Source organism: Kryptolebias marmoratus, linkage group LG3 (assembly GCF_001649575.2).
Source record: "Kryptolebias marmoratus isolate JLee-2015 linkage group LG3, ASM164957v2, whole genome shotgun sequence".
In the NCBI taxonomy this organism is placed as follows: domain Eukaryota; kingdom Metazoa; phylum Chordata; class Actinopteri; order Cyprinodontiformes; family Rivulidae; genus Kryptolebias; species Kryptolebias marmoratus.
This window is the reverse complement of record NC_051432.1, coordinates 6,930,014-6,953,024: the sequence shown is the minus strand read 5'-3', so window position 1 is coordinate 6,953,024 and position 23,011 is coordinate 6,930,014. Positions and strand designations below refer to the sequence as shown.

Here is a 23,011-nt window from a genome sequence, read left to right as displayed (position 1 = left end):
CCCGAAACAGCCCCCTTGTAGGCCTCCTCACACACACACACACATGTTATGTCTCTATCTTTGTAGGGACTTTCCATTGACTTCCATTCATTTCTACACCCTAACTACAGCCTAACCCTGACCCTTACCCTAACCCTAACCCTAACCATTACCAGTACATACCTAACCCTAAACCAAACCTAAACTCAATTCACACCTTAGTCCTAAACCTAACCCCTAACCCAAAAACATAATTTCTCCTCGTGGGGACCAGGCTTTGGTCCCCACGAGGAGCAGTTGGTCCTCACAAGGTAGTATATGTTAAGAAAATTGTCCCCACAATGTATCAAATACATGGCCACACACACACTCACAGTGCAGAGACTGGTGGGAAATAAAAAAAACAGCAAGAAAACGGAGCAGAAAGCATTATAGAAAAATGGGCAAAAGTATTTACTCACACAATATGTTATGGCATTTGTTCAGTTAAAATAAGCACAAATATTCAGGCAGCTAATTTTGGGCTTCGCTGTAAGATGGGAAATGAAGGTGTAGCAGCAGCTGCTACAACCAGCTCACTGCAGCCCACTGTTTGGTTTATATTAAGCAAGAACACTCTTCTGTCTACTTTTAAATGTCTGCATTTTTTTAACTTTCAATTTTTTGTTTGTTTGTTAAATAAAAAAAAAAAAACATATTGGTCAGAAATAAATAAGAAAAAAATACATCGGCCATCAGCTGACCGATTTCTAAAAATTGGTATCTGTATCAGCCTTTCAGTCGACCTCTGAGGGATCTTTCACAATCCTGATTTTTTTTCTAGCATCTCTTCACAGTCTTGGTAAAAAGAAAAGTCTGCCATCTTTCAGTTTTAGGGGTTTTACACAACAGTACCTATTAAAAGTGATCTGGGGTTTAACAGGTTCAAAAATGATTTCAATTTCACCTCGAGTGTACAAACCACGGGATTCCACCTCGTCCGTATTTCTTAAACAAAAACAAAGCCAAACTGAAAATGTTTTGTGTGCAAAGCTGCTGCTTCCATAGAGTTTAGGAGGGAAAGCAGCAGCCAGGTGCTGTTATTTTTGCTAGAATTAAAAGAGGGCAGACTTTCCTATGAATGCAATAATGAACTCTAAGGAGGGTGAGAGAGATCCTTATGACTCTCTCACCCATGACGTTCTACTACCAACACAAACTGTTGTCTTCCTGACAGGAAGTCCAAAGTCCAGTCACAGAGGGATGCTTTCAGTCCAAGCAGAGAGAGTTTCCCTATGAGCTGCAGCTGAATGATGATGTCAGAAGCTTTTATTCTTATTGGCAATTTGTTAACAGATGTCACTCCAACACAGTGAGAAAAAAAATCTGTCTGCAGTATTAATTTAGTCAGTTCATAAATAAATAAATAAGAAGACAAAGGAAACCGACGATGTCTACATGGTTTCACCATCACAGGTGCTTTCTTTATTATTACAAGTCAACCAGCTGTATCAAAACTGCAAATATCTCAAAACCAGACTGCAGAGGTGCTCTTCTGCCCGTCTTCCCCACACTAACAGTCAGGAAATAATGCATCCAGTGTTTAAAAAAACAAAACAAACAAAAAAAAAACATCTAAAGGCACATATCTATTATATTTACATTGCATACACGTAACAACAAAAAGCACAGTCAGTCCTAACGTCTTGGCCTCGGTGGCTTTGCTAAAGGTATTATCCATGATGTGCATCCAGCAATGAACCAGTTAGTCACAGTATTTAAAGCTACAACACGCAGGTGGGAGTCAGTGTTTGTGTAACTTATGGCTTTAAGTTTATTTCTGTTCTGGATAACTGCTTGCATGCTGCTTTTATGGCTCATCGGTTTCTATTCAAAAACACTGTTCAAAGGCCTATTTAAAAAAAAAAAAAAAAAAAATCTCTTACAAATCCAGTGAAAATGACCAACTCGGGATTTATCATTTTGGGAAATATTTTTGCCAAGAAAGTGCTAAAAAAAAGAAGAAAAAAAAACAATATTAGCAAAAATTATCTCCCAAGATCTCAAAATCCTTTTCTGTACAATGTAAAGGAATAAACCGTACACAAGACGTGGCCTCTAGTAATGAACGCTGCTCGTTTATTCCTCGCTCAAGCATCGTCTCCCCTTTGTCATATATGTACATGTACTTTCAGTCTTTATTTGTCCCCAAAGCATCTTAAGATGGAATCTAAGGCTTAGTGTGAGCCCACCCCCTTCCCACAGCCGACGGGTGATGGCGGATCTGATGACCTGTTAGTGCTGGAGTCTGCTTTATATTGACGTGCACCTGAAATACCTACCGCAGAGATCGATGCAGCGACGGGACAGGGAGAGCCGTTAGAGGCTGAGTGCTCGTATGTACAGTGTGTGAGCTGCAGGAGGGCCAGCATTTAGGATTTACTTTGAAAGGATAATGCTGTTCAAAATGGAACCAGGTTCGTGTGTTGGTTGTAGTGCAGGATGAGAGTGTATGGGCGTGTGTGTGTTGTAGTTTGTATGTGTGTTAAACGTAGTCCAGGAAGACATCGGCTGTATTCTGCAGCAGAGGCTGCGTCGGGGCCGTCGTGCTGCAGACGGAGCTCAGCCTCCGTGACGGTGCCCTCTGCTGCTCCGGAGCACCTGGAGTGGTGCTCAGCCTCAGATACACCTGAAGAAGAACACACACGCGGTCACAAAATACACACACAAATATGTAACTTCTCGGTCCAAAAGACAAAACCCTTGAGAAAAATTAGGTTCCTGACATTCCTCGAAAGAAGGCATATCACCCACTGCCTTTCACGTCGGAGCTTTAAACTCTAATGCTGAGAAGGGTTGGAGCGAGAGTGGTTGTAGTCAAACCTGCGCACAGTCTCGTGCAATATTACGACCTCACGAGATGTGAGATGATGTGTTGTTAATGACTCTCGGCTACTGCCACAACAAATGCAGCTCAATATCTGTAAATTTGACTGAGTTGTAGCCATTTTTGTGTTGGTTGTTTTACTGTGGCGGCCATCTTGAAATGGGTTGACTCCAAATGTTAACGAGCTTTAGATGCAACGATTTATTTCAGAGCGTTTTCAATAAAATTTGTCCTGTGGTTTGTGAGATTTTTTCCTAACAAACAGACCAGTTCATGGCAAAGCTTTTAGCCAAAATGTTGAGCACTCAGAGTATGTGTTCTTAATGACTTTCAGCTACTACCACATCAAAGTTTAGCTGAATATCTGTGAAATTAGCTGAATTCTGGCCATTTTTGTGTTTGCAAAGCTGTGCTGTGCTTAGCTGTGTTAGCCATCTTGAATGGGGATGACTCAGTTGTAGACATACACCCTATAATTATGTTCTGGGAGTTTAACTAAAATCTGTCCACTGATTCATGAAATATTTTACTACTAGTACAGTAAAACATACACACACCGACAAGCAAAAACATTATCTCCTTTTGTCTTTTGGCAGCAGGAAATTTTTAAAAAGTTAGCTATTTTTGCTGCTTACATTCTTGGTATTTTCCGAAAGCAGCAGTTCAGTTCTCTCCACCAGTTTTCTGAAGGAAGGTCGTTTCAGAGGGTCGTGGTTCCAGCAGGACAGCATCATGTCGTACCTACAGAGGTGAGACTGGGGTTAGTTTCTGCACCTGAGGATGTCAAAGGGCCTACCAGGAGACTAAACTCAGCTCAGTTAGAGCCAAATAAAACTTGAAGCCATAGTTTCACACGTGTTCTATGTCTATTTTTGTTTCATCGTTTGTCAGAAGGACCACAAAATGTAAGCTTACATATAATAAACTTTTCTTTTTCCATAAATCTACAGCTTTACATTGAATTTACAGTAACACAGAGAAGCTGTGCAAAAAATACTACATGATTATTTGAATAAAGCTTTGTGTAATTACAGTAAACAACCAACCCTCCAAGGGAACGTCTTGAACTGAATTCTGAAAAAAATGTATTTATGCAAAACATGATGAGCTGCTTTAAGTCAAGCTTCCTGTTAAATAAGCATGAAAGAAAGTAAAGAAGGCTAATGGTCTGATGGGAATATTTACATGTCGATGTTACAAGTTAAAAAGAGCCTTCACTTTGAGTTTTGAAGAGCCACTCCTGAGCTCAGACATAGTGGAAGTCAATGAGAGTTTGGATGTGTTTAATGATACACTGGGGGTGGGGGTTGGAGAGAAAGGTCCGACAGCAGTGACAGACACACTGGATGAAAAGACAACAAAAATGTCTATACTTTGATGAATAACTTCAGTAATAGGTGTTGCAGGTTGCAGATAGAAAAATTTGTCAGCTAAAACTTTGGAAGATTTAGAGAGCTCAAACATCAGAATGTGACATCAGCAGACCAAGTTGAGCATTCTTGTCATGATTTCTAGTATTTTAGTTTTTGTCTTTGGCTTTATGTTTTGTGTTTTGTTTTGTTTCTTCTTGTGATCTCTTTTGTATTTAAGATTCATGTTTTATCTTTGTACTGTCTGAGGTTATGTTTTCTTTCATGTTTCAGTTTGGGGTATTATTTTTTGTATCTGGGTTTTTGTTTAGTTCTTGTCTGTTGTCATCTCCCACTTATCCTCAGTCTGCCCCTGTTTGTCTGCCACGCCCATCTCCACCTGTCAGCAATTGTTATCACTCACCTGTGCCCACTTCACCTCATTATCTTCAGTGTTTAAAACCCGGTCACTTTCTCCACCACCCTGCTGGTTCATTGTCCCTGATTTGTCTCTCATCCCTTGTCTCTCGCCTCGCCTTGCCTTGCTGTTTTGGATTTTGTTCAGTTTATTTTTTGCTGCCATGTCAGCTTTTTGTTTTCTTTTCTTTAAAAATAAATGACCTTTTTTTTAAAAGAAGGAAGTACGAGTCTGCGTATTGGGTTCGCCACGCTCAGCGGCAGCCTTGACAATTCTGTGGTAAAATCTCTCAAAATCAGGAAAGTTAAACTACGATTTTGTAAGAATTGTTAAAGATATGAAAACACCAGTTCAGTCGCATGAAGTCCAACTTTCTGTGACCCGTTTAAACCTTGAATAATGTTTCTACTGTGAAGTCTGAGCTGTGGAGCTGCAAAGAGGGCTGGGTTTTCTCATTCATTTTTCCAAAATGGTATTGTTGTCTTTAGAGAATATTTTTCTGTTTTTTGTTGGAGTAATGCTACCATAAGGCACAGAATACTGTTCCCAACTGAGCCGCATGGTTTGTTGTATTTTTTTTCTGTGTGAGTTTTTCCAGAGCTGCGGGAAGCGATACAAATCAGAAAATGTGATGGAAACAGAAGACTAATGGGTGTTTCAGTGCTTATAAATATTGAGACCAGCAATAAACGCCTTTTATGCTTTTTCTACCCGAAAGAAATGGTGCGTGTGCGTGTGCCCTGCTGTAGAACAAATCACATTAGAACCATTCAGTTTACGTAACAAGTAATGTCCTCGCATCTGTTCACTGTGCTGTTCATTTGTTTGCTTCTGACTAGACCCGCTTTACAGACATTTGTTTTTTAAAGTTTTATGTATTTTAAGCATCTATGAAAGTTCATCTATTTGTCCAGGTAGTAGTAAATTCTTTTTTAAAAAGGTTATTTTTGACAATAAATGATATAATGATAAATAATATGCCAATGGAAAAATATTAACCAGTTGTATATCTTATTGTGGCTTTACATGAAATAAAAAGATGTTCTCACACTTACATCTCAGTGGGAGCAAACTCAGGCCTGCTCATCCTGTGGCCTTCTTGAATCATCCTATAAAACGCAGATCCCACCTGCATCCCTGGGTACGGGCTATTTCCTGCAACACCAACATAAAACAGGCACGGACGCTTGAAATCCCTTTGTGTTTGTTGTTTCAGATGAAGAAGAAAAGTTGAGTGTTCACATAACACTGCTAGTTTTAGTCAATTTGACTTGATTGCATTATTGACTCCTGTAAGTGATGTTGCTGCTCAAAGAGAGCATCATCAGAGCCCCTAATAAGGCCCCAGTCAGCTCAGATTGATGACAATAATGGCTCAGACATTATGAAACAGGCGCAACAGCTGAGCTTTAACTGGAAATGTTACCCAGAGAGAAGATTTCCCAGAGCAAGATGCCATAGGACCACACGTCACTCTCGAAGGTGTAGACGCAGTCGAAGATACTCTCAGGAGACATCCACTTGACCGGCAGACGAGCCTGGAGAGGTGACAAGGAGGATGGGCGGCTTGGATTTTTTTTTTTGCCTTATTCAATTAGAAAAATGTAAATCTTCTGAGAGACAAGACTCACGTTCCCCCGCAGCACATAACTGGCGTCAGTGGTGATGTCTCGTGCCAAGCCGAAGTCGCAGATCTTGGCCACCCTGCCGTGAGTCAGCAGAACGTTCCTGGCTGCCAGATCCCTGTGGATACACTGCACGTAAAAAACAAACAGGGGGGGAAAAAAATGAGTGTTGACCTTGTAACCGGTTTCCGCAAGAAAAGCACTGATGTCAGTCCTGACTGAGCTCGTTACTAGAATTGCTAAAACAAAAGTTTAAGGGTCATATTTAAGGAAAAATAATAATACAATAATACACCGTTTTCAGTGCTTTCTTTTAGGCATTTGTGTTAACTAACTCAGAACCCATTTTGATGAGTTTTGAGCACTTATTGCACTTATTGTGATTCTTTAAACTTTTTAAATATCTACAATTTATGTATAGGGAATTCACAGTTGAAACTAGAACCAACACTTTACAACCAAAACAAAAAAAGAAAAAATAGCCTTTTTGTCTAACTAAAACCCTGGTCCTGAGCGACTTTTGTTGATGACTCCTGGCTTTATGTAAAAATTAGTGCTGTGGGCATTAAGTTGAAACTTTTTCCAGGATAGACATGGTTGTGTCAGGGTTTTCAGTAAGCCATATATATACATATATATTATATATGTAGACCCTTTTAGCTCTTTTTGGACCTGCACCAACTTTCCTTTAGCTGTTTAATGTTCCACTGTGCTCAGCAGATAGCTGACCCTCCATCTGCTGAACATAGAGGTTGGTTCTGTCATATGTTATAGGACAGTGGACTGGTCAGAGCTTTTTCCTTGAGGTCCTTGAGTGAAGAGGAAAAAAACAACACTATCATGTGCAAAACAATCTAAAATGCAGAGCACAAACGAGGAGAAGCGCAGGGTGAAATATGCCACTGGTACACTGTAAAAAGATTAAAAAAAATAAAATCCATGAGACGACTGGCTTTATTTATGTGCAAGCTTGGACTTACAGTGACAAGATTATGATTGTAAATGCACCACCAGCTGACAGCAAGCTTTCTGCATACATGTTGGCTCTTAATATAATTTATTAACTAGCAGCAGCACTTTAAGATCTCCTCTTTAACTGGTCAATAAATATGAACACAGCATGTTAAAGCCTTACGTTCTTGGAGGTAATGTACTCCATCCCTTTGGCAACCTGGTAAGAAAAGCTGAGGAGATCTTCAGCATCCAGAGACAGCTCATCTATGTCGTCTAAACAGAGATTTTATCATCAGCTTCGGCGACTAAAAACGGCTTAAAGACACTTTCCTTTATTGTGTAGTTGACAGAAACACAATGAGTACCTGACTGGGAGGACCGTTCTTTCTCAGATGGACGCATGGGCATATATCCTGTACCAGTCACTTCTCTGCTACTACACACACACAGATACACACACACACACAGTTAAGTATTTGAAGGAGGTACGTTTCTATAGTATTCACACTTCAAGAATTTGCACACATAAACACCTGCTTGGCTCCGGCTGGTTCGAGACGTTGCGATAGGAATTGTCCCCGACCTGGGAGTTTAGGAAGGACTCTCTTTTCCTCCGAAGGAAGTTGAGCAGGTCGCCATAGCAACAGTACTCCGTGATCACTAAAATTGGGCCTGGCAAGATGCAGAAATGAAAAAAAACCCCCACAATTTCAGAGAAACAATGAACATGAGACAAAAGAGGATGTCTTTGCAAAGCTTTGTTAGACATTTTAATGACTACTTTTGACACAAAGAAGGACACTGTACGAGCTTGTCAGAGTTAAACAATACGTGTGCGTAAAAGGCAACACATATTTCTGTGTTGGAAGGCGCCAAACTAATGTCTGTCACTCGGGAATAACTTTTAACGAGGATTTTTCTGTGCCATGCCGACGTCCCTCGAGTGTTCGGCGTGTTCATCGCAGCAACATAACTCACACTCACTTGTGTGGAAGCCAATAAAAATGCTGCATAGCAATCAATACTGAGGTCTAGGTGGGCAGCTAAATGATATTGATCGACTGAAAACTTGTGACAAGTCAAGCTTCATCACGTTTTAACATCGGCGCTGGAGGGTATCTGATTTTTAATCAGATACCGGGCAGTCAGCGAGACAGCACACAACCATATGAGTACGTATGTGTCTAATCTTTTCAGACCATCTCCCAAACGCTCAGTGGAAAACTCTTAACAGCAATAGAAACTGACGCATCCGGTTCAATCCACATTCTTTAAAAGCTGAAAAACAATGCCTTGGAAATCAGAACTTGGAACGAACTTCTACCTGTTCTTGTTCGAAAGTCTACTGAGAGACCAGGCTAAGTGTTATAAGTTTAAAAAAAAAGCTAATAATCTGCATTTTATATATTTAAACACTGTAGCAACATGTTCACTCATCGAGGTTGTACAATCCCATGTTGAGATTCAAATAAACCGTTTTAAACTGCGGCTAGATCCACTTTATGTGAGGTGGCCATATTGGATTTAGAGGTCAGGTCAGGTTTCTCAGATGTAATTCTAACTTCAGCGGCTGTTCCAGTTGATTTTTCTGATTAGGAGCTCTGTAATTCCAACCTCTGAGTATAAGCAGAATGCATTAGGCGACTAAGGTAGCGACTATTACAGATACAAGCTCATAAAGTTTTTTTTCTTCGCATTTCATGCATTCAAACGTTGCAGCAATGTGTTCGCTGATAGACTTTGTACTATACTGTTTATGTGACTAACTATGAAATAAAAATTGACAAAAGTCCAAATAAGCTAAATTAGCTAAATTCACTTTTTATTCGCAGCCATATTGGACATTGTGGCTGCTGAAAAACCTCCGACTAGGAAGATCGGGGTTATGAATTCCAGGGTTGGAGAGGAAATTCAAAGTAAATCTAAAAAAAAACCCACAAACACACAAAACAACTGGACTTCTGTTCTGCAGCTGAAGACGTTTCATTTCTCATCTGGGGAGCTTTCGCAATTCAAAACAGGAGAGAGTGGAGGTGTAAGCTTTAAACGTTTGGAGTTGTCATATCCTGGATGACAGAGAATCTACACCAGGAAACTCCTCACAGGTTCTGCTGAATAAACCAGGTTTGTTCGTCATGGCACCGCTCACCTCCAATAGTGCAGGCTCCCAACAGGTTGACGATGTTCACATGATTTCCAAGGTAACTGAGAACCTTCAGCTCTGACATCAGTGCTTCCTTCTCCGTGGAATGGGCGTTAGCTAAGATGACAGCATGACAAGTACTTGAGTATGTGTTTTATGCTACTGTGTGTGTTATCACAAATATTATAAAAAGGACACCCAGACTTACGTTTTAGCATCTTAACAGCGACGGTGGTAACTGTATCTGCAGAGCACAGTCCATATGCTGTGGCTCTTACCACCTTCCCAAAAGCCCCAGAGCCCAGGGTTTTACCTTTAGGTACACAAACACCAAACATATCACCTGATGACACACGCAGGTGCTCTCACAAACAATGGCATGCCATCAACAACAGCATAAACGCGGATGCCGTCATACCAAAGCGAAGCTTCTGTCGGGGAAACTCCCATTTGATGTCATACGGCAGCTGCAGGGGGTCGATGTAGATGTAGTTGTTTCCGTTGAAACTCTCAATGACTTTCCACTGGATTTGGAACTTTGGTTTCTGTTCGAAGAGAAGAGAAGTCACTAGTTTGTACACAAAAAAACTGACATCGCTTCTGCGATAAAACCAAAAGCTGCTGTTAGTTTAGCCATTAGGCATTTCTGATGCAACTGGACAGAAACCTCTCATTTCATTGGTCTTATCATTTATCTAAGTTTTGATCAATCAATGCACTTTAGTTGACAGCCAGCATCTAGACTTTTCCCTCAGGATCCCACTGCAGATGCACCCACTGGTTCTCAAGAAGCCTGACTCACCCGAGTTCAATAAAAGCAGCGCGCTCAGAGGGCTGAATTAATGGCTTGAGACGTCATTGGTATGTCGAGATATCCTTTAAATACACTGTGTGTGCACTCTAAATGGTTGATTAGCTCTGTTCATGTTAATTAGGACACATTCACGCTAATCAAAAGAGCTTTTTTTCCCCTCTTCTTAGCACGGTATCGTCACAGAGTGTCGAAAACAGATGCTTCTAACTTTTACAGCGTGGAGGCAGACCTTATTGGTAAATGAGAATAGGTTTCTTTGCCAGAAGCTACAGAAGCCATTTACAGTACTTTTCTATGATGGAAACTGTATATTGGTGCGGCTCAATGAACTTGATTCAAACGTGATATGCATTAATGATTTTGTAGGTTTGAACATGACTAATGGAGACGGATGTGAAATGTCTGACTCTACTGTCACACAGGTTATAGTTGTTATAATAAGGTGGTAGCTACAGTCACGTTAACAAAAAGCTCATACTTTTTAATTCAGAGGTTTTACATGTCAGGACATAATAAATATCATCTACATCTATATAAATAAACAGGAACACGCCATTACTGCGTCTTTAAGTTTGTTAAATATAACCAACAGAGTAATCATATCATACAGAAGACAATTATTTCAAGTTGTTGATGTTAAAGTTGGTCCTGCATGCTATTAAATCATAGTGTGGACTTGGCTTTTCACACACTGTCTTTATTACACTGTTGTGGAGAAACCTTGGATCTCTTTTACAAAATTGCTTAAGGTCCTACAACAATATTTTGATAAAGTTGAAGCCTGTACAATGATCTGGTCAAAGCAAAAGAATTCTATATTTATTTTTGTAGATTTGCTGCTGTGTTTGAGATCAGTGTCCTGGTACCTGACCAAATTTGTGCAACGTTTTAAAGGTGGGAAAGATGGCCTTTCATTTGACTCAAAAATACTTTGGATTACAGAGGAGTTCATGGTCGACTTCATGACTACAAGATGTTTAGATACTGTAGCTGCAAAACGAGGCCAAATCATCATCCTTCCATTACCGTGCTTGACAGTAATATGCTATGTTTGGGTTTTCAACAACAAATGTGACCGTATTCATTAGGGCTGGACATCTCCACTTTGATCCCACCCGTTCAAAGATCATGGTCCCTGAAGTCCTAGCTGTTTCTTCAGATGCCTCTTTCCCAACCAAAGTTGTGTTGCCATGTCTTTTTAGAGAACATAGGTTTTCTCTTGGTATCAAACAAGCCATACTTGTTTGGTTGTTTTCTGATTGTACAGTCATAGACTTTTACATTTAACATACTAATCGTGGGGATATTTTGCATATTTTTCTCTTATTTTCATCTCAACTTGCCTGGACAACAAAGTCATTTCATTAGCAGCACCCAGCTGCATCTTACTGTCCTAACTCCTCTGGAAGAGTTTGTATTTTTGCACACACCACTTTTACAGTTTTGCATAATTTCTTGTGTAAAAAGAACATAATTTAATATGTCAAACAATGTTGTTTGTCTGAGTTTGTGTTTGTCTAATTTTCCCACCCCATTGAATTGAATTAATTGGGGTGTACATCTCATGGCTACATGCTGACCTCTTATCTCACCTGCATGTACTTATAGAAGAGCACAACTAGAATGAGAATGAGGAAGGCGCCAGTAGCCACCATGCCAGTTAGAAGAGGTGTGAAGAGTTTATGGGGGACAATCCGCTCTGTAAAAAGAACACAAATCCGACAAAATCAGTCATCACATGGATTACATTTTTGTATAAACAAGGTTTTAGTGGCAGTTACACAAATTTTTACAGCATCAGTGGCTTCTTTCCGCTAAGCAACGCAATCTCCCAGACACATCAACCTAACCATAAACTAAAACTAACACCACATCTGATAAATGGCGAAAACTATCTAACATCAGCAATTTTGTTTTTATCCCCATAAAGCTCCACCACATGGAGGGGTTCTGACTTCATGGATTTAGACTCAGATCCACACAAACAGAGCAGCGTCTTCTTCCTCTGTTGTAACGGCAGACAGCTGCAGCAGTTGTGTTCGTTTGTGTGACGAGGATTAGTGAGGCCACGCCACATAATCCCAGCCTGCATCGTCAGCATACGCTAATCTTATTCAATCTGTAACCACACACCTGGCCTCTGCAGACCCGGGGCCAATGGGTTTATGTCGATGTGTGTAAACAATGTCTTTGCGGTACGGTGTGGAAGATAAACCCTTACCGCCACCCCAACCCCCCAGCCCCCACTGTGTGTGTTACCACTGATGGAGAACAGTGTGTAGGCCTCTTCTCCCTCCGTAGAGGCCACACACTCCAGGGTATGGTACTGAGCGTGCTCCTTGCTGACATTCAGACGGCTCTCCACCTTAGTCCTACCAAAGGCTGACTCCGACAGCAAGGCCACCTCTGGTGTCTCCCATTGGGTGGCGTTGGGCAGGCGTGAGCACCTGATGAGAGCAAAAAAAAGGACACAATTCTTTTTATTCTTCTTCTTATTTTGGGGGGGAAGACCTTTGCTTTGGTATCTGCAGGCTAAGCAGTAACTTATGCCAATAACTGATGAAATTCACAAGTTATCTATGCAAATCATCAGTTTTTTTCATCTCCCCTGATCATTTTATCTGCCACATCATTGTAACAACAGTTTGAGAATTCAACTATGAGAATTTAAAATGTGGCTTTGTTTCAACATCTTTTGCATCTACTCCAGTGTAAGATAAATAAACTAATCAGGCAAACAACGTGAGCTGCTTTTGTGATCACAGGATAGTTTTGGCATACCTCGTGCGGGGCAGTTCGCAGAAGTACCAGCTGATTTTAGGAACCGGATAACCTGCAGCAATGCATCGTACCTGTCCATCAATTGGGCCCTCGTGGGCAACAATAATAGGCTTACCTTACAGAGGGAGAAAACAGACACATTTAGTAAATTTTAAATAAAAATACACAATAAAACTAACAGTTTGTGTTTTCTAGTGTATTTAGATGTCCTTGTGTTACACAAAAGGCTGCTCTGATAAAGAAATATCTGCGTAGATTAAATAAATACTGTGTTTCCGATGCAAATACTTTCACTGCTGTTTTAGAAACCCACATGAAGTTCAATTCTGAAAACCTTTCAGGTGATTAAAATACACCCCCAAATTTTGAAAAATCTTCAAAGAAGTTAGGACCTTGTGTAAGATGTAAATAGAAACAGAATGCAATGATTTGAAAGTCTCACAAACCCATATTTTATTCACAATGAAACAAAGTAAACATATCACATGTTTAAACTAAAAATTCCTTTGGGGAAAAAAAGAGTTACTTTTGAATGTTATGGAGGCAACCCATCTCCGAAACCCCCCTTGCAGGAGTGGGCTTTCTTCAGATACCCTGGTTTCCTCCCTCAGACCAAAAACATACATATTAGGTTAACTGGTAACTCTAAATAATCATGTGAGTGAGAGAATGAATGGTTGTTTGTCTCGTTTGTCTCTATGTGTCCCTGTGATGGACTTGCGACCTGTCCATGTTGTCCCCCTCCTCTCACATAGTGACTGCCGGAGATAGGCACCAGCTCTCTGAGAGCCCGAAAGGAAAAGCGGGTAAAGAAAATAGATGCATGAAATAGATGGATGAATGTTCCTCAACAAAAAATTGAGAAAATTTGGAATAAACCATCATCTACAATTCATAATTCAAAGATTTCAAGAATCTGGAGAAAACTCTGAGCTCAAAGGACAAGATTCAAAGTCTATATTGGATGCAGCTTTGCATTAAAAACAGATCTGATTCTGTTCTGGACATGACTGCATGCACTCAGAAACACATCCACTAATTCTGTAAAGACAATTCACTGTGCAATCCCCAAATGCTGCTTAAAGCTCTATCAGGCAAAGAAGGAGCCACATGTAAACACCATCCAGAAACTCTGCTGTTTTCTCTGGACCAAAGCTTATTTAAAATGGACTGAGACAAAGTAGAAAACTCTTCTGTGGTGAGACAAATCAAAATTGAAAATTCTTACTGGAAACCACAGACGCCATCCAGCCTGTTATCAGAGCACAGTTCAAAAGCCTGCCTCCCTAATGACATGGGAGTGAATTAGTGTCTATGGCAGAAGCAGATTAAACATCTGGAAATGCACCATCAATGAAGAAAAATATGTCCAGGTTTTTAGAACAACATATGTTCCCATATGCTGATTTGCATTGTCTTGCAAATCAGCAAGACAATGCTGAACTTCATACAGCATCCATAATAACAACATGGCTTTGTAGAAGAAGACTGCAGCTGCTAAAGTGACCTCTCCCCAATTGAAACAATTTACAATACGATGCAATACAAGACAATACAAATTTGGCATATCATAAAACAAAGAATCCAGCAAAGAAAACCCAGGACTGTTGAACAGTTAGAATCCTACATCAGATAGGAATGGGTCAACATTTCCTCTAAAACCTCCAGCAGCTGCTCTCCTCAGCTTCTAGATGTTTACAGACTGATGGTAAAAGAAGAGAAGACGCTTCACAGAGGGAAACATGAACCTGTTGCTGCCATCAATATTCAAAAGGACCTTTTTTTTAAAAAAATTGTACATTTGATATGTTTACTATGTTCCGCTGTGAATAAAATATAGGTTTAGGAGTTTTGCAAACCATTGCATTCCCTTTTTATTTACATTTTGCCCAACAATCCAGCTTTTCCAGAATTGGGGTTGTACAAATGTGTGGATCTGAAATGTTTATTTTCATGATAAAAGACATCAAATGAACTTATTTCAGTGGATTAAATATGTTACAAGTTTTGAATGCTCTAACCTTCTAGAAACTGAGTTCTCACACACTTTAACAAACATGTGCAATACACTTACTGTTGACGAACACGTGAAAGAAGTGATCAATGGATGCATCCTCATGATTGGCCGAAAACTTATAGATCCCGCCCTCTGACCCGTGAACCCTAACCAGCCTCAGTTCACTGATGTATCTTTTGAAAAATAACAAAAAAGGAAATTTTTTTAAAGATTTGCGCACCTTTCATTGCTGCCGCTCTGTGATCTTGGTGTACCTGTATTTACGGTGGTGACTGGTGATAACGTGCTCTGTAGTGTTGAGGAGGTGCTCGCCTTTGTAGGACCAGGACTGGGAGCGTAGGGCGGGATAGGCATCAAACTCCACTCTGAGGCTCAGGCTCTCTCCTTCTCTAACATTTGCCTGGACCGGACCTGGACTTCCTAACACTGCAATGAATCCCAGACCTGAAGACAAGAAATACGTTGGGTTATTTACTAAATAATGTTTACTTTGGGATGCCCTTTAGCTGCACCTTTGAGTTATGTACCATTGCTTGACTCATGTCTTGAGCAAACACTCCTAGCATTCTGTAATAACAGCATCTGAGTGATGACAGGTGGTGCCCAGAGGCATTGATCTTAAATTTGCATGATGTGCAAATGAGAAAGGATCATTCTAGGGCTTCAAAGTGACATGAATGGTTAGGTTTTAGCTCTGGGCTCTTTGTTAAAGTTATAACAGTCTTGTGAACAAACCAAATTTAACACTTACTGTGTACGACCAGCTGCATTGCCGCGTCACTGCCGCCTCTTTCATTCTGGGCGTGGCAGCGGTAAACGCCTGAATCTGATTGGTTGACAGCAGCTATCAAGAGCGTGGTTGAGCGTTTGTATCCTCGAGAGCCGGACAAGATGTGTGAGTTCTGGGATTGTTCAGGATGCTGCAAATCAGTGGCAACAAATGTCCCGCATCAGCAAGCAACACACTCCACAGAGCTGTTGTTTTTCTTAGTCACATAATTCAACATGTAAGAAGTTATAAAAGTCCTTCTCATTTAAACAGAGGTTCTGTGGGAAGGTTTTGAACGATTAATATCTTACCTGTAGTAGATAGCTCTTTGAATGACCTCAGCTTAGAGAAATAGAGTTTAAGTCTGACCAGATTGAGGAGCTAACAGCTAGACTGAGGTTGTTTAAAAAGTTACAGGTAAGATATTAACTGTTCGTAACCTTTCCACAGAACCCCACTTCAAATGATCTTCATGACACACTATGTAGAAAAATTATATATGTGGAGCAGTACAAACTGGAATGTAAGAAGTCAAAATGAAACCTCTCTGTACCCTAAATATTGAAATAAAACTAGTTTTATGTTTGCTGTTTAAGCTGCCTTTTGTCTTATCTATCTTAGTTGAGCTACCAAAAAGCTCTGAGTTACCAATTTTTAGCAAACTTGACAGTGGGTATGATGAATACAGGTGAATGGGAAGCAAACCAAAACAGTAAATCGTAGTAGTAAAACTACTAGTATATACTGCAATGTATACATTTTTAAAATGTGTTCACTTGTTTGGCTGATGCAGTATGTGTGTGACAGCCATTTAAAGAGAACTTTAGTCTTTAGGTTTATCGCTCAATGCCTATAAAGCAGGTGATCACCTGTGTTTTTTCGTGTTTGTCTGTTAGCAAAATTGCTGATGAATCACTAAACAGAGCTTAATGAAACTCTCAGAAAGTGGTGATTGAAAGCACATCTACAACTGATTAGCATTAGAAATTAACTTGATTCAAGATGGCTGACACAGCCAATTAATTTTAGCAAACGCAAAATTGGCTATAAGTCAGTCATTTTTACAGATATAGAGCTAAAATCTGTTACTGAAGTAGCTGAGTGTCATCCACAACACATACTGTGAGTGCTTACAGATCAGGTCAGATATGCGTTTAAAACTCTGGCTAGCGAGAAAACGTGCATTTCATCAAGAAATGCCTGGTTTGTATTGTACTGTTTTTGCTGCACAGTGTACCTTTAAAAGTCTCACAGCTATAACTGTTCTCATACTAGGAACCCTGAGAACCTTTCCAAGCCAATCTGAGTGTTTGACACACAAGTAGTACCCCACCCTGCAAATAAATCCCCAACATAAATCTCACCGCTGTTGACGGGAAGTCCCACTCAAGAGAAAGGTCCGGGTTGACATTGGTGGAGCTGCAGGTGAGCTCAAAGCGCTCGCCTGTCCTCAGGATGACGGTGTCTTTTTTGGACAGAGTGATCACTGGGCGCAGTTCTGGCACTGGACCAAAAGACACAACAGCAGCGTAACTATAGCTGTAGATTTAGTGAGGCTGCTGCCACGTTGCTGCTCGTGTAACTTACTACCATGTGGAGTCAGTTGCTATTGTATTTATCACCTCCTGGATACACATCTACAACTGAATAACCTTTGAAGTAAACTTGATCCAAAACGGCCGCCACAGCTAAGCCTCCTTAGCAAACACAAAAATGTCTATAAGTCAGTCTTTTCGGTGTTGTTCACTCACACGACACACAAAAGCTCAACGTGTGCGCATGCAGACATGTTTAATTTGTTTATTCTGCCGTAATTCCATTTAACCTGGGCACGGCCGTCACACTCTGTTGCACAGCTTTGTTCAAACCCCTCAGCTCCTCCCTGCACACGTTTTCTCTCCTTCTCTCCATCAGTCTAAAGGACACCGTCACGACAACCCCCTCCCCCATCCCGCCGACTCCTTTTTGACCTCTACCGCTGACAGGACTGCAAAATGTTGAAGCAGCGTGGCGGACGGGAACGTGATCATGTTTAGTTTCGGTCCAATCCACACCCAATGAGTGAAAAAGTCGACTCCTGGCTTTTAACATTGAGTTTTAGTGATGGTGATTCTTTGGTGATTCTTAAGATTATGTCAGTCCCTTTTGAAACAAGTTTTGGATGTTTATCTGTAAGACTTTGGTGATCCTCTGACTTTACAACACGGCTTGTCACAATAATCATGTTATGGACTTTAGTCCATCCGTCCCATTTCTCCTTTCCAGGTCGTGCGGCAGCTGGTGCCTATTTCCAGCAGTCCCCCAGGACAGGTCGCTAGTCCATCACAGGGATGTATAGAGACAAATGAGACAAACAGCAATTCGTGCTCTCACTCGTACCTAGGAACAATTTAGAGTTACCAATGAACCTAACATGCATGTTTTTGTCCTGTGCGAGGAAACCGGAGTAGTCAGAGAAAACCTACTCTTGCACAGAAAGGACATACAAACTCCACACAGAAAGGCCGGGAGGGAAACTTGCACTCTCTTGGCTATGAAGCGACAGCTCTGACCCCTGCGCCACCGTGCTGCCCTCCCCAAAAACATTAGCATTTGAGTTAACATGTGGTATTTGAGTAAATGTTTGTTTTTACTCAAATTTCAAGCTTTTTTTTTTTTTTTTTTTTGGCCACTGTGACTCCTGAACAGATATTTCAAAGAAAATTTGCAGGACTGGTCTAAGATTTGGTTGCAGTGCTGCAGCATCTCTCGGCAGCTAAACTTTGAATTGAAACAAATACACTTCGGCAAATTTTGGGTCTATCTGCTCTTGTCCTCCCGTCTGCTGTCTCTCCAGGTACGTCACCTTGACTTTGTCACATCTAGCCACTGGGACCTTTGTTCATTCTTCATGATCAAATTACTGCAGCTCATTCAAAGAGGATGGATATTGTTTGTGTTCATCAACCTTCAAATTATTACCAGTGATCCTAAGTTGGATTGAGGTCTTGGCTTTGACTGGCCTTTTCCAGGACATTTAACTGTTAAAGCAGAGGACTGTTGCTTAACCAGAGTGTTTTGGGACATCGTCCTGCTGGAAGGTGGACTTCCATCCAAGTCTCAAATTTCTGGAAGAAACTTACAAGTTTCTGTAAAAAAACTGAATAAATAAAATAAATACAAAAATCACTATGCTTTGCTTCATCCATCTTTCCTTCAACTCTGACCAGTTTCCCAGTCTTTGTTCATGAAAAATATCCCCACACCATGATGCGGCCACTACCATGCTTCAATATGCGGGTGATGTTCTCAGCATGATCAGTGTATAAAATTGTATAAGATTGTATAAAATTAAAGCAAAATAAAAGTGCATGTAAATTCTAGGCTGTGGGGCAACAAAAGTGAAAGGTTACCATGGAGGGTGAATACTTTTGGCACCCACTGTATGTTCCCCTCTGTTTTCCATCATACTATTCACTCACCAAGTTGAACGCCCACGGTGTACTCGCTGGACTTGACTTTGACCCCGCCGAGCTGCCCCACACACACATAACAGCCTTCATACTCCTCTCTGGAGTTGCTGATGATGACGCCCCGCTGTTGGTTGCTGTGGTACCTCAATCCAGAGGGCAACGGTCTCCCATCGCAAGTCTCCAAATCCAGGTCAGTGACCTCGGGGTCGGTCACCAGACAGGGGATGATGCAGTTCTCACCCGCTTTCACCAGGATGTTGTTCACTATGGTTCGCTGGAAAGCATTCAGAGGGTCTAAAAGACATGACGGACAGGTGGAAAGTTGATTTTACAAGCTGCTTTTGCTTTAGAGGTGCAATCACAAGCCTCCCTCCCCTTTACCCAAGCACTGACCTTTCACGTAAACGTAGATGGAGCTTTGTTCCAGACTGCTGTTGTTGAGACACACGTAACGACCCATGTGGTAGGGCTGCACCGCTGGCACCCTGACAGAAACCACCCCGCCCTCATCCACCTTCCCGTCCAGCCGGCGGGACTTCTCCCACCTTAACGAGGATAGGGCGCCAGACGCTGTGGCGTTGTCATGGCAACGCAGCTCCAGCTTCTGCCCATTGGGAACCACCATATGAGGCCCACTGGGGGAGATGATTGGTTTGCTCCACACTGCAACAAAGGACAAAGACTGATAAGGTGGACATGGATTCTGTTTTTGAGACGTGCTGGATTCAGTTTGAGAAGCTGTAAAAAAATAAATAAATAAAAATTCAGTGTTGGTATTTTTGCTTAGAAGATCCTCAAGGATCTCTGCATTTTTTTTAACCCATTAAATGATTCCCCAGCTGATAATATCTGCTCCATAACAGAGCAAAAGCAAACAAACACAATCAAGGGCCTAATGTAACGGTTAAATAGGATGTTATCTCCGGCACACAGTCCCTTTAGGACAGACTGCTCTTTAACCACCACAGATCAACTGAATAATCAATAATTATGAGCCATCCAGCCGCTGAGTAATCACGCATTAGATCCCCTAAAATGCCATTTCTGTATGATGAATAAACTAAGGCAAACATTTTAGTTTCAGTTAAACCCCTCCTCTCTCACCAGCCCAAGTATGAGATTTTCACATGATAAGCAGCACTTCAAGAACAAGATTTTCATGTGACTGTTACGCCTTCAGGCTGGAGTGGAGCTCAGAGAGCAGGAGGCATCTGGATGCTTTCTCTCTGTCCACAACATCAATAGACTAACTGTGCTTGTGCAGGCAGTGGGCGCATGTCTCTGGGCCGTTGGGACAGTTTGGTAGCTGATGGTGCAAAACAAAAAAAATCTAAAGGTTTCACGGAAAAACCCAAGGCAGTTGATTGGCTCAACACTGCATGTTCACGGAAAGCTGACGGACATCAGCTGCAGACTGCAGAGGTGCCACCAGGTGGGGGCTGGGAGACAATTACCCCCNCCCCACCCCAACACCACCTCCACTGTTTCCTCTGACCTAGACGGTCCTAAACAAATAAATTTTTATATGAATATGAATTTAAGAAAAGAGACGACAAGATTTAGTGAGTTGGGTAGTGACTGTGTGGTGTTAAGTTGGGTAATATCTAAAGTAAATGAAAAGCCTAGCATTAATCCTGCCTTGCATGATGAAGTGTTCTACGTATGTGCCAGGGATGACTATCAGCTACTACCACCCCAAATCTTAGCTCAATAGCTACAAAACTGACTGAGTTCTAACCTTTTTCTGTGTCTGCTAAGGTCTATAACCTGTGGCAGCCATCCTGAATCAACTCGCCATCTAATGACCACTTTCTGAAAGTTTGAATAAAACATGTCCACTTGTTCATGAGATATTTTGCTAACAGACAAAAAGTTGACTCCAACCAAACCAAATGGAAGTTTTAAATAGAGGCGATCAGTTAGAGCTTGGAGCATGCAGCAAGGATGACTCTCAGGTACTACCACATCAAATCTTAGCTCAGCAGCTGTAAAACTGACCGCCGAGTTCTAACCTTTTTTTTGTCTGTTATAGTCTATCAGCTGTGGCGGCCATCTTGAATGGGATTGACTGAAAAAGTTAATCAGTTGTGGATATATATATCCAATGAATACTTTCTAGGAGCTTTATTAAAATCTGTGCATTTGTACATGTGATATTTTGCTAACAGACACACAGGAATAGGCGCACACTTAGGCAATTACATGTTCACTCAAAGTAGGCCTATTCCCTTGTGGCTTTTGCTTGTGGCGCACCACCCCGAAAATATCACCCCAACCCCACCTCCCAGCAGGCCCCCTCTTTAAAGACTCCTTGGGGGCGCCCCTGGCAGATTGGTTAAAAAAAAAAAAAAAAGTGTGCCATTTTCTTTGTTCCACTGCTCCATCCTGAGGTACAACGCACAACCTAATCCCCGTCCATTCGGTGGGATAAATAATTCATTGTTTTGAACACACACACACACGCACACACACATCACACACACCTGTTGCCTGAGTTGGAGGAGCAACATTAACCAAACAGCCCTATGCAAACGAGCCATCCGATGTGATGCCCGGCGCTCAAAGCTCAGGGGGAAATACCGTTACTGGAGTTTCCTGGGAACACGAGAAAACGCTCGCCTCCTGATCTAAACTCTGTTCGGGGGAAAAACGTGGATGAGGAGCAGCTGAACATGCGCAAAGGCTGATAGTCCACGGTAATAAAGAACGGCGCACATTTAACAGTGACCAGAGGAAGACATAAGGAATTTATCAGCTCACAAAACGCTGACTTTGATGGGACAACAAGCAGACATAAAAAAAATAAATAACCCTTAATTTTGAATTGTCATTTTATGGCCAGCATTAAGTAGATCTGGTTACCTGTTAGTGGCAGCAGGGTTAAGTACGAAGCGCAGAACAGCCAGTGGCACCTCATTCTCAGGCGGCTCAAGAGTCTTTTACTCCATGCGTTTTACGCGCAGACAGAACCATCCCAAGCAGCGCAGCACACAACAAGTCCGTCCACAGAAATGAGCGCGATGTTCCTGCAGGCTCCTTCTGATGGATCACGCACACACACACACACACCTACTCAGACTTACGCACACACTTACGCACACGCGCGCACACAGCCGCTTAAAGACACAGCGCCTCTCTCTCCACTGCGCCCCTGCTCTGGATCACCGCCACTCCTTTCTCCGTCTGCCCCGCATTGGCTGGAGTCTGGCCAAGGTGCGTGAGTCGGTTGTTATACCCGGAAAACAAAAAAAGACAGAAAAGAGACTCTGTCCAAGTCAGCTTTTTTTTTTCTTCCTCACGCAGTCACGGCAGAGAGAGAGAGAGAAAGAGGACAACACATTTGACTAAATCTCCAGTAAACGGAAGTAACAGCTGAGTGATGTTCAGGAAAGGCCTGCTGCTCTCTTAAACAAGCTGGCTGTCAGTGTTCATCCCAAGCAAGATAATATATTATTCTGTTTTTTTTAAATAATAAAAAAAAGCAGCAGCGTCTTTGCAGGTTTCCTGAGCCAGTGTTTCCTGCACCATGCCACTTCAGGAGGCTCACAGCAGAAGCTCAGACTGAGATAGCTTTAATCCACTCTCCACTGTAGTGTTCTGACTGGATTAAATCCGTAATTATAAAATCAATATGAGGCAGAGATGCAGACTGCTGACTTCAAAAACATTGCATAACTTGCCACCAAAACATCTGGCTTGTTTTGGTTTGTGTTTGTGTTTTTTTTTTTTTTGCCCTTAACATGCATCCAATCCTGACCAGCTGTCTTTGTTACCTCAGGTTTCTGAGATAAGCCTCCCATGAGGGTCAGACAACATGTCATCCATCACCTGTCAGGGCAGAGCT

At 41.6% G+C, this 23,011-nt stretch overlaps 1 protein-coding gene across 1 annotated transcript; it reads right to left on the bottom strand.

Moving 5' to 3' along the window:
• Positions 1 to 1,413: 1,413 nt before the first annotated feature.
• kitb (KIT proto-oncogene, receptor tyrosine kinase b) lies at positions 1,414 to 22,277 on the bottom strand. The gene is made up of 21 exons (XM_017425701.3): positions 22,030 to 22,277; positions 19,561 to 19,830; positions 19,177 to 19,461; positions 17,080 to 17,219; positions 15,698 to 15,866; positions 15,201 to 15,390; positions 15,004 to 15,119; positions 12,930 to 13,044; positions 12,408 to 12,595; positions 11,741 to 11,847; positions 9,753 to 9,879; positions 9,543 to 9,647; positions 9,341 to 9,451; positions 7,725 to 7,863; positions 7,557 to 7,627; positions 7,373 to 7,464; positions 6,244 to 6,366; positions 6,039 to 6,150; positions 5,668 to 5,767; positions 3,481 to 3,586; positions 1,414 to 2,647 (listed from the first exon to the last, which is right to left on the bottom strand). The coding sequence occupies exons 1-21, from the start codon at positions 22,082 to 22,084 to the stop codon at positions 2,504 to 2,506; spliced, it is 2,865 nt and encodes a 954-aa protein (XP_017281190.1). The 5' UTR covers positions 22,085 to 22,277; the 3' UTR covers positions 1,414 to 2,503.
• Positions 22,278 to 23,011: the final 734 nt, after the last annotated feature.

Excerpts from the sequence above, each read along its gene's own strand:
- kitb (XM_017425701.3), bottom strand. The coding sequence starts at position 22,084 with ATGAGGTGCCACTGGCTGTTCTGCGCTTCGTACTTAACCCTGCTGCCA. Across the intron at positions 13,045-15,003 it reads CTTTCACGTGTTCGTCAACA|GTAAGCCTATTATTGTTGCC; the intron begins GTAAGTGTATTG and ends TCCCTCTGTAAG. Across the intron at positions 7,864-9,340 it reads GGGAGCCTGCACTATTGGAG|GCCCAATTTTAGTGATCACG; the intron begins GTGAGCGGTGCC and ends GCATCTTGCCAG.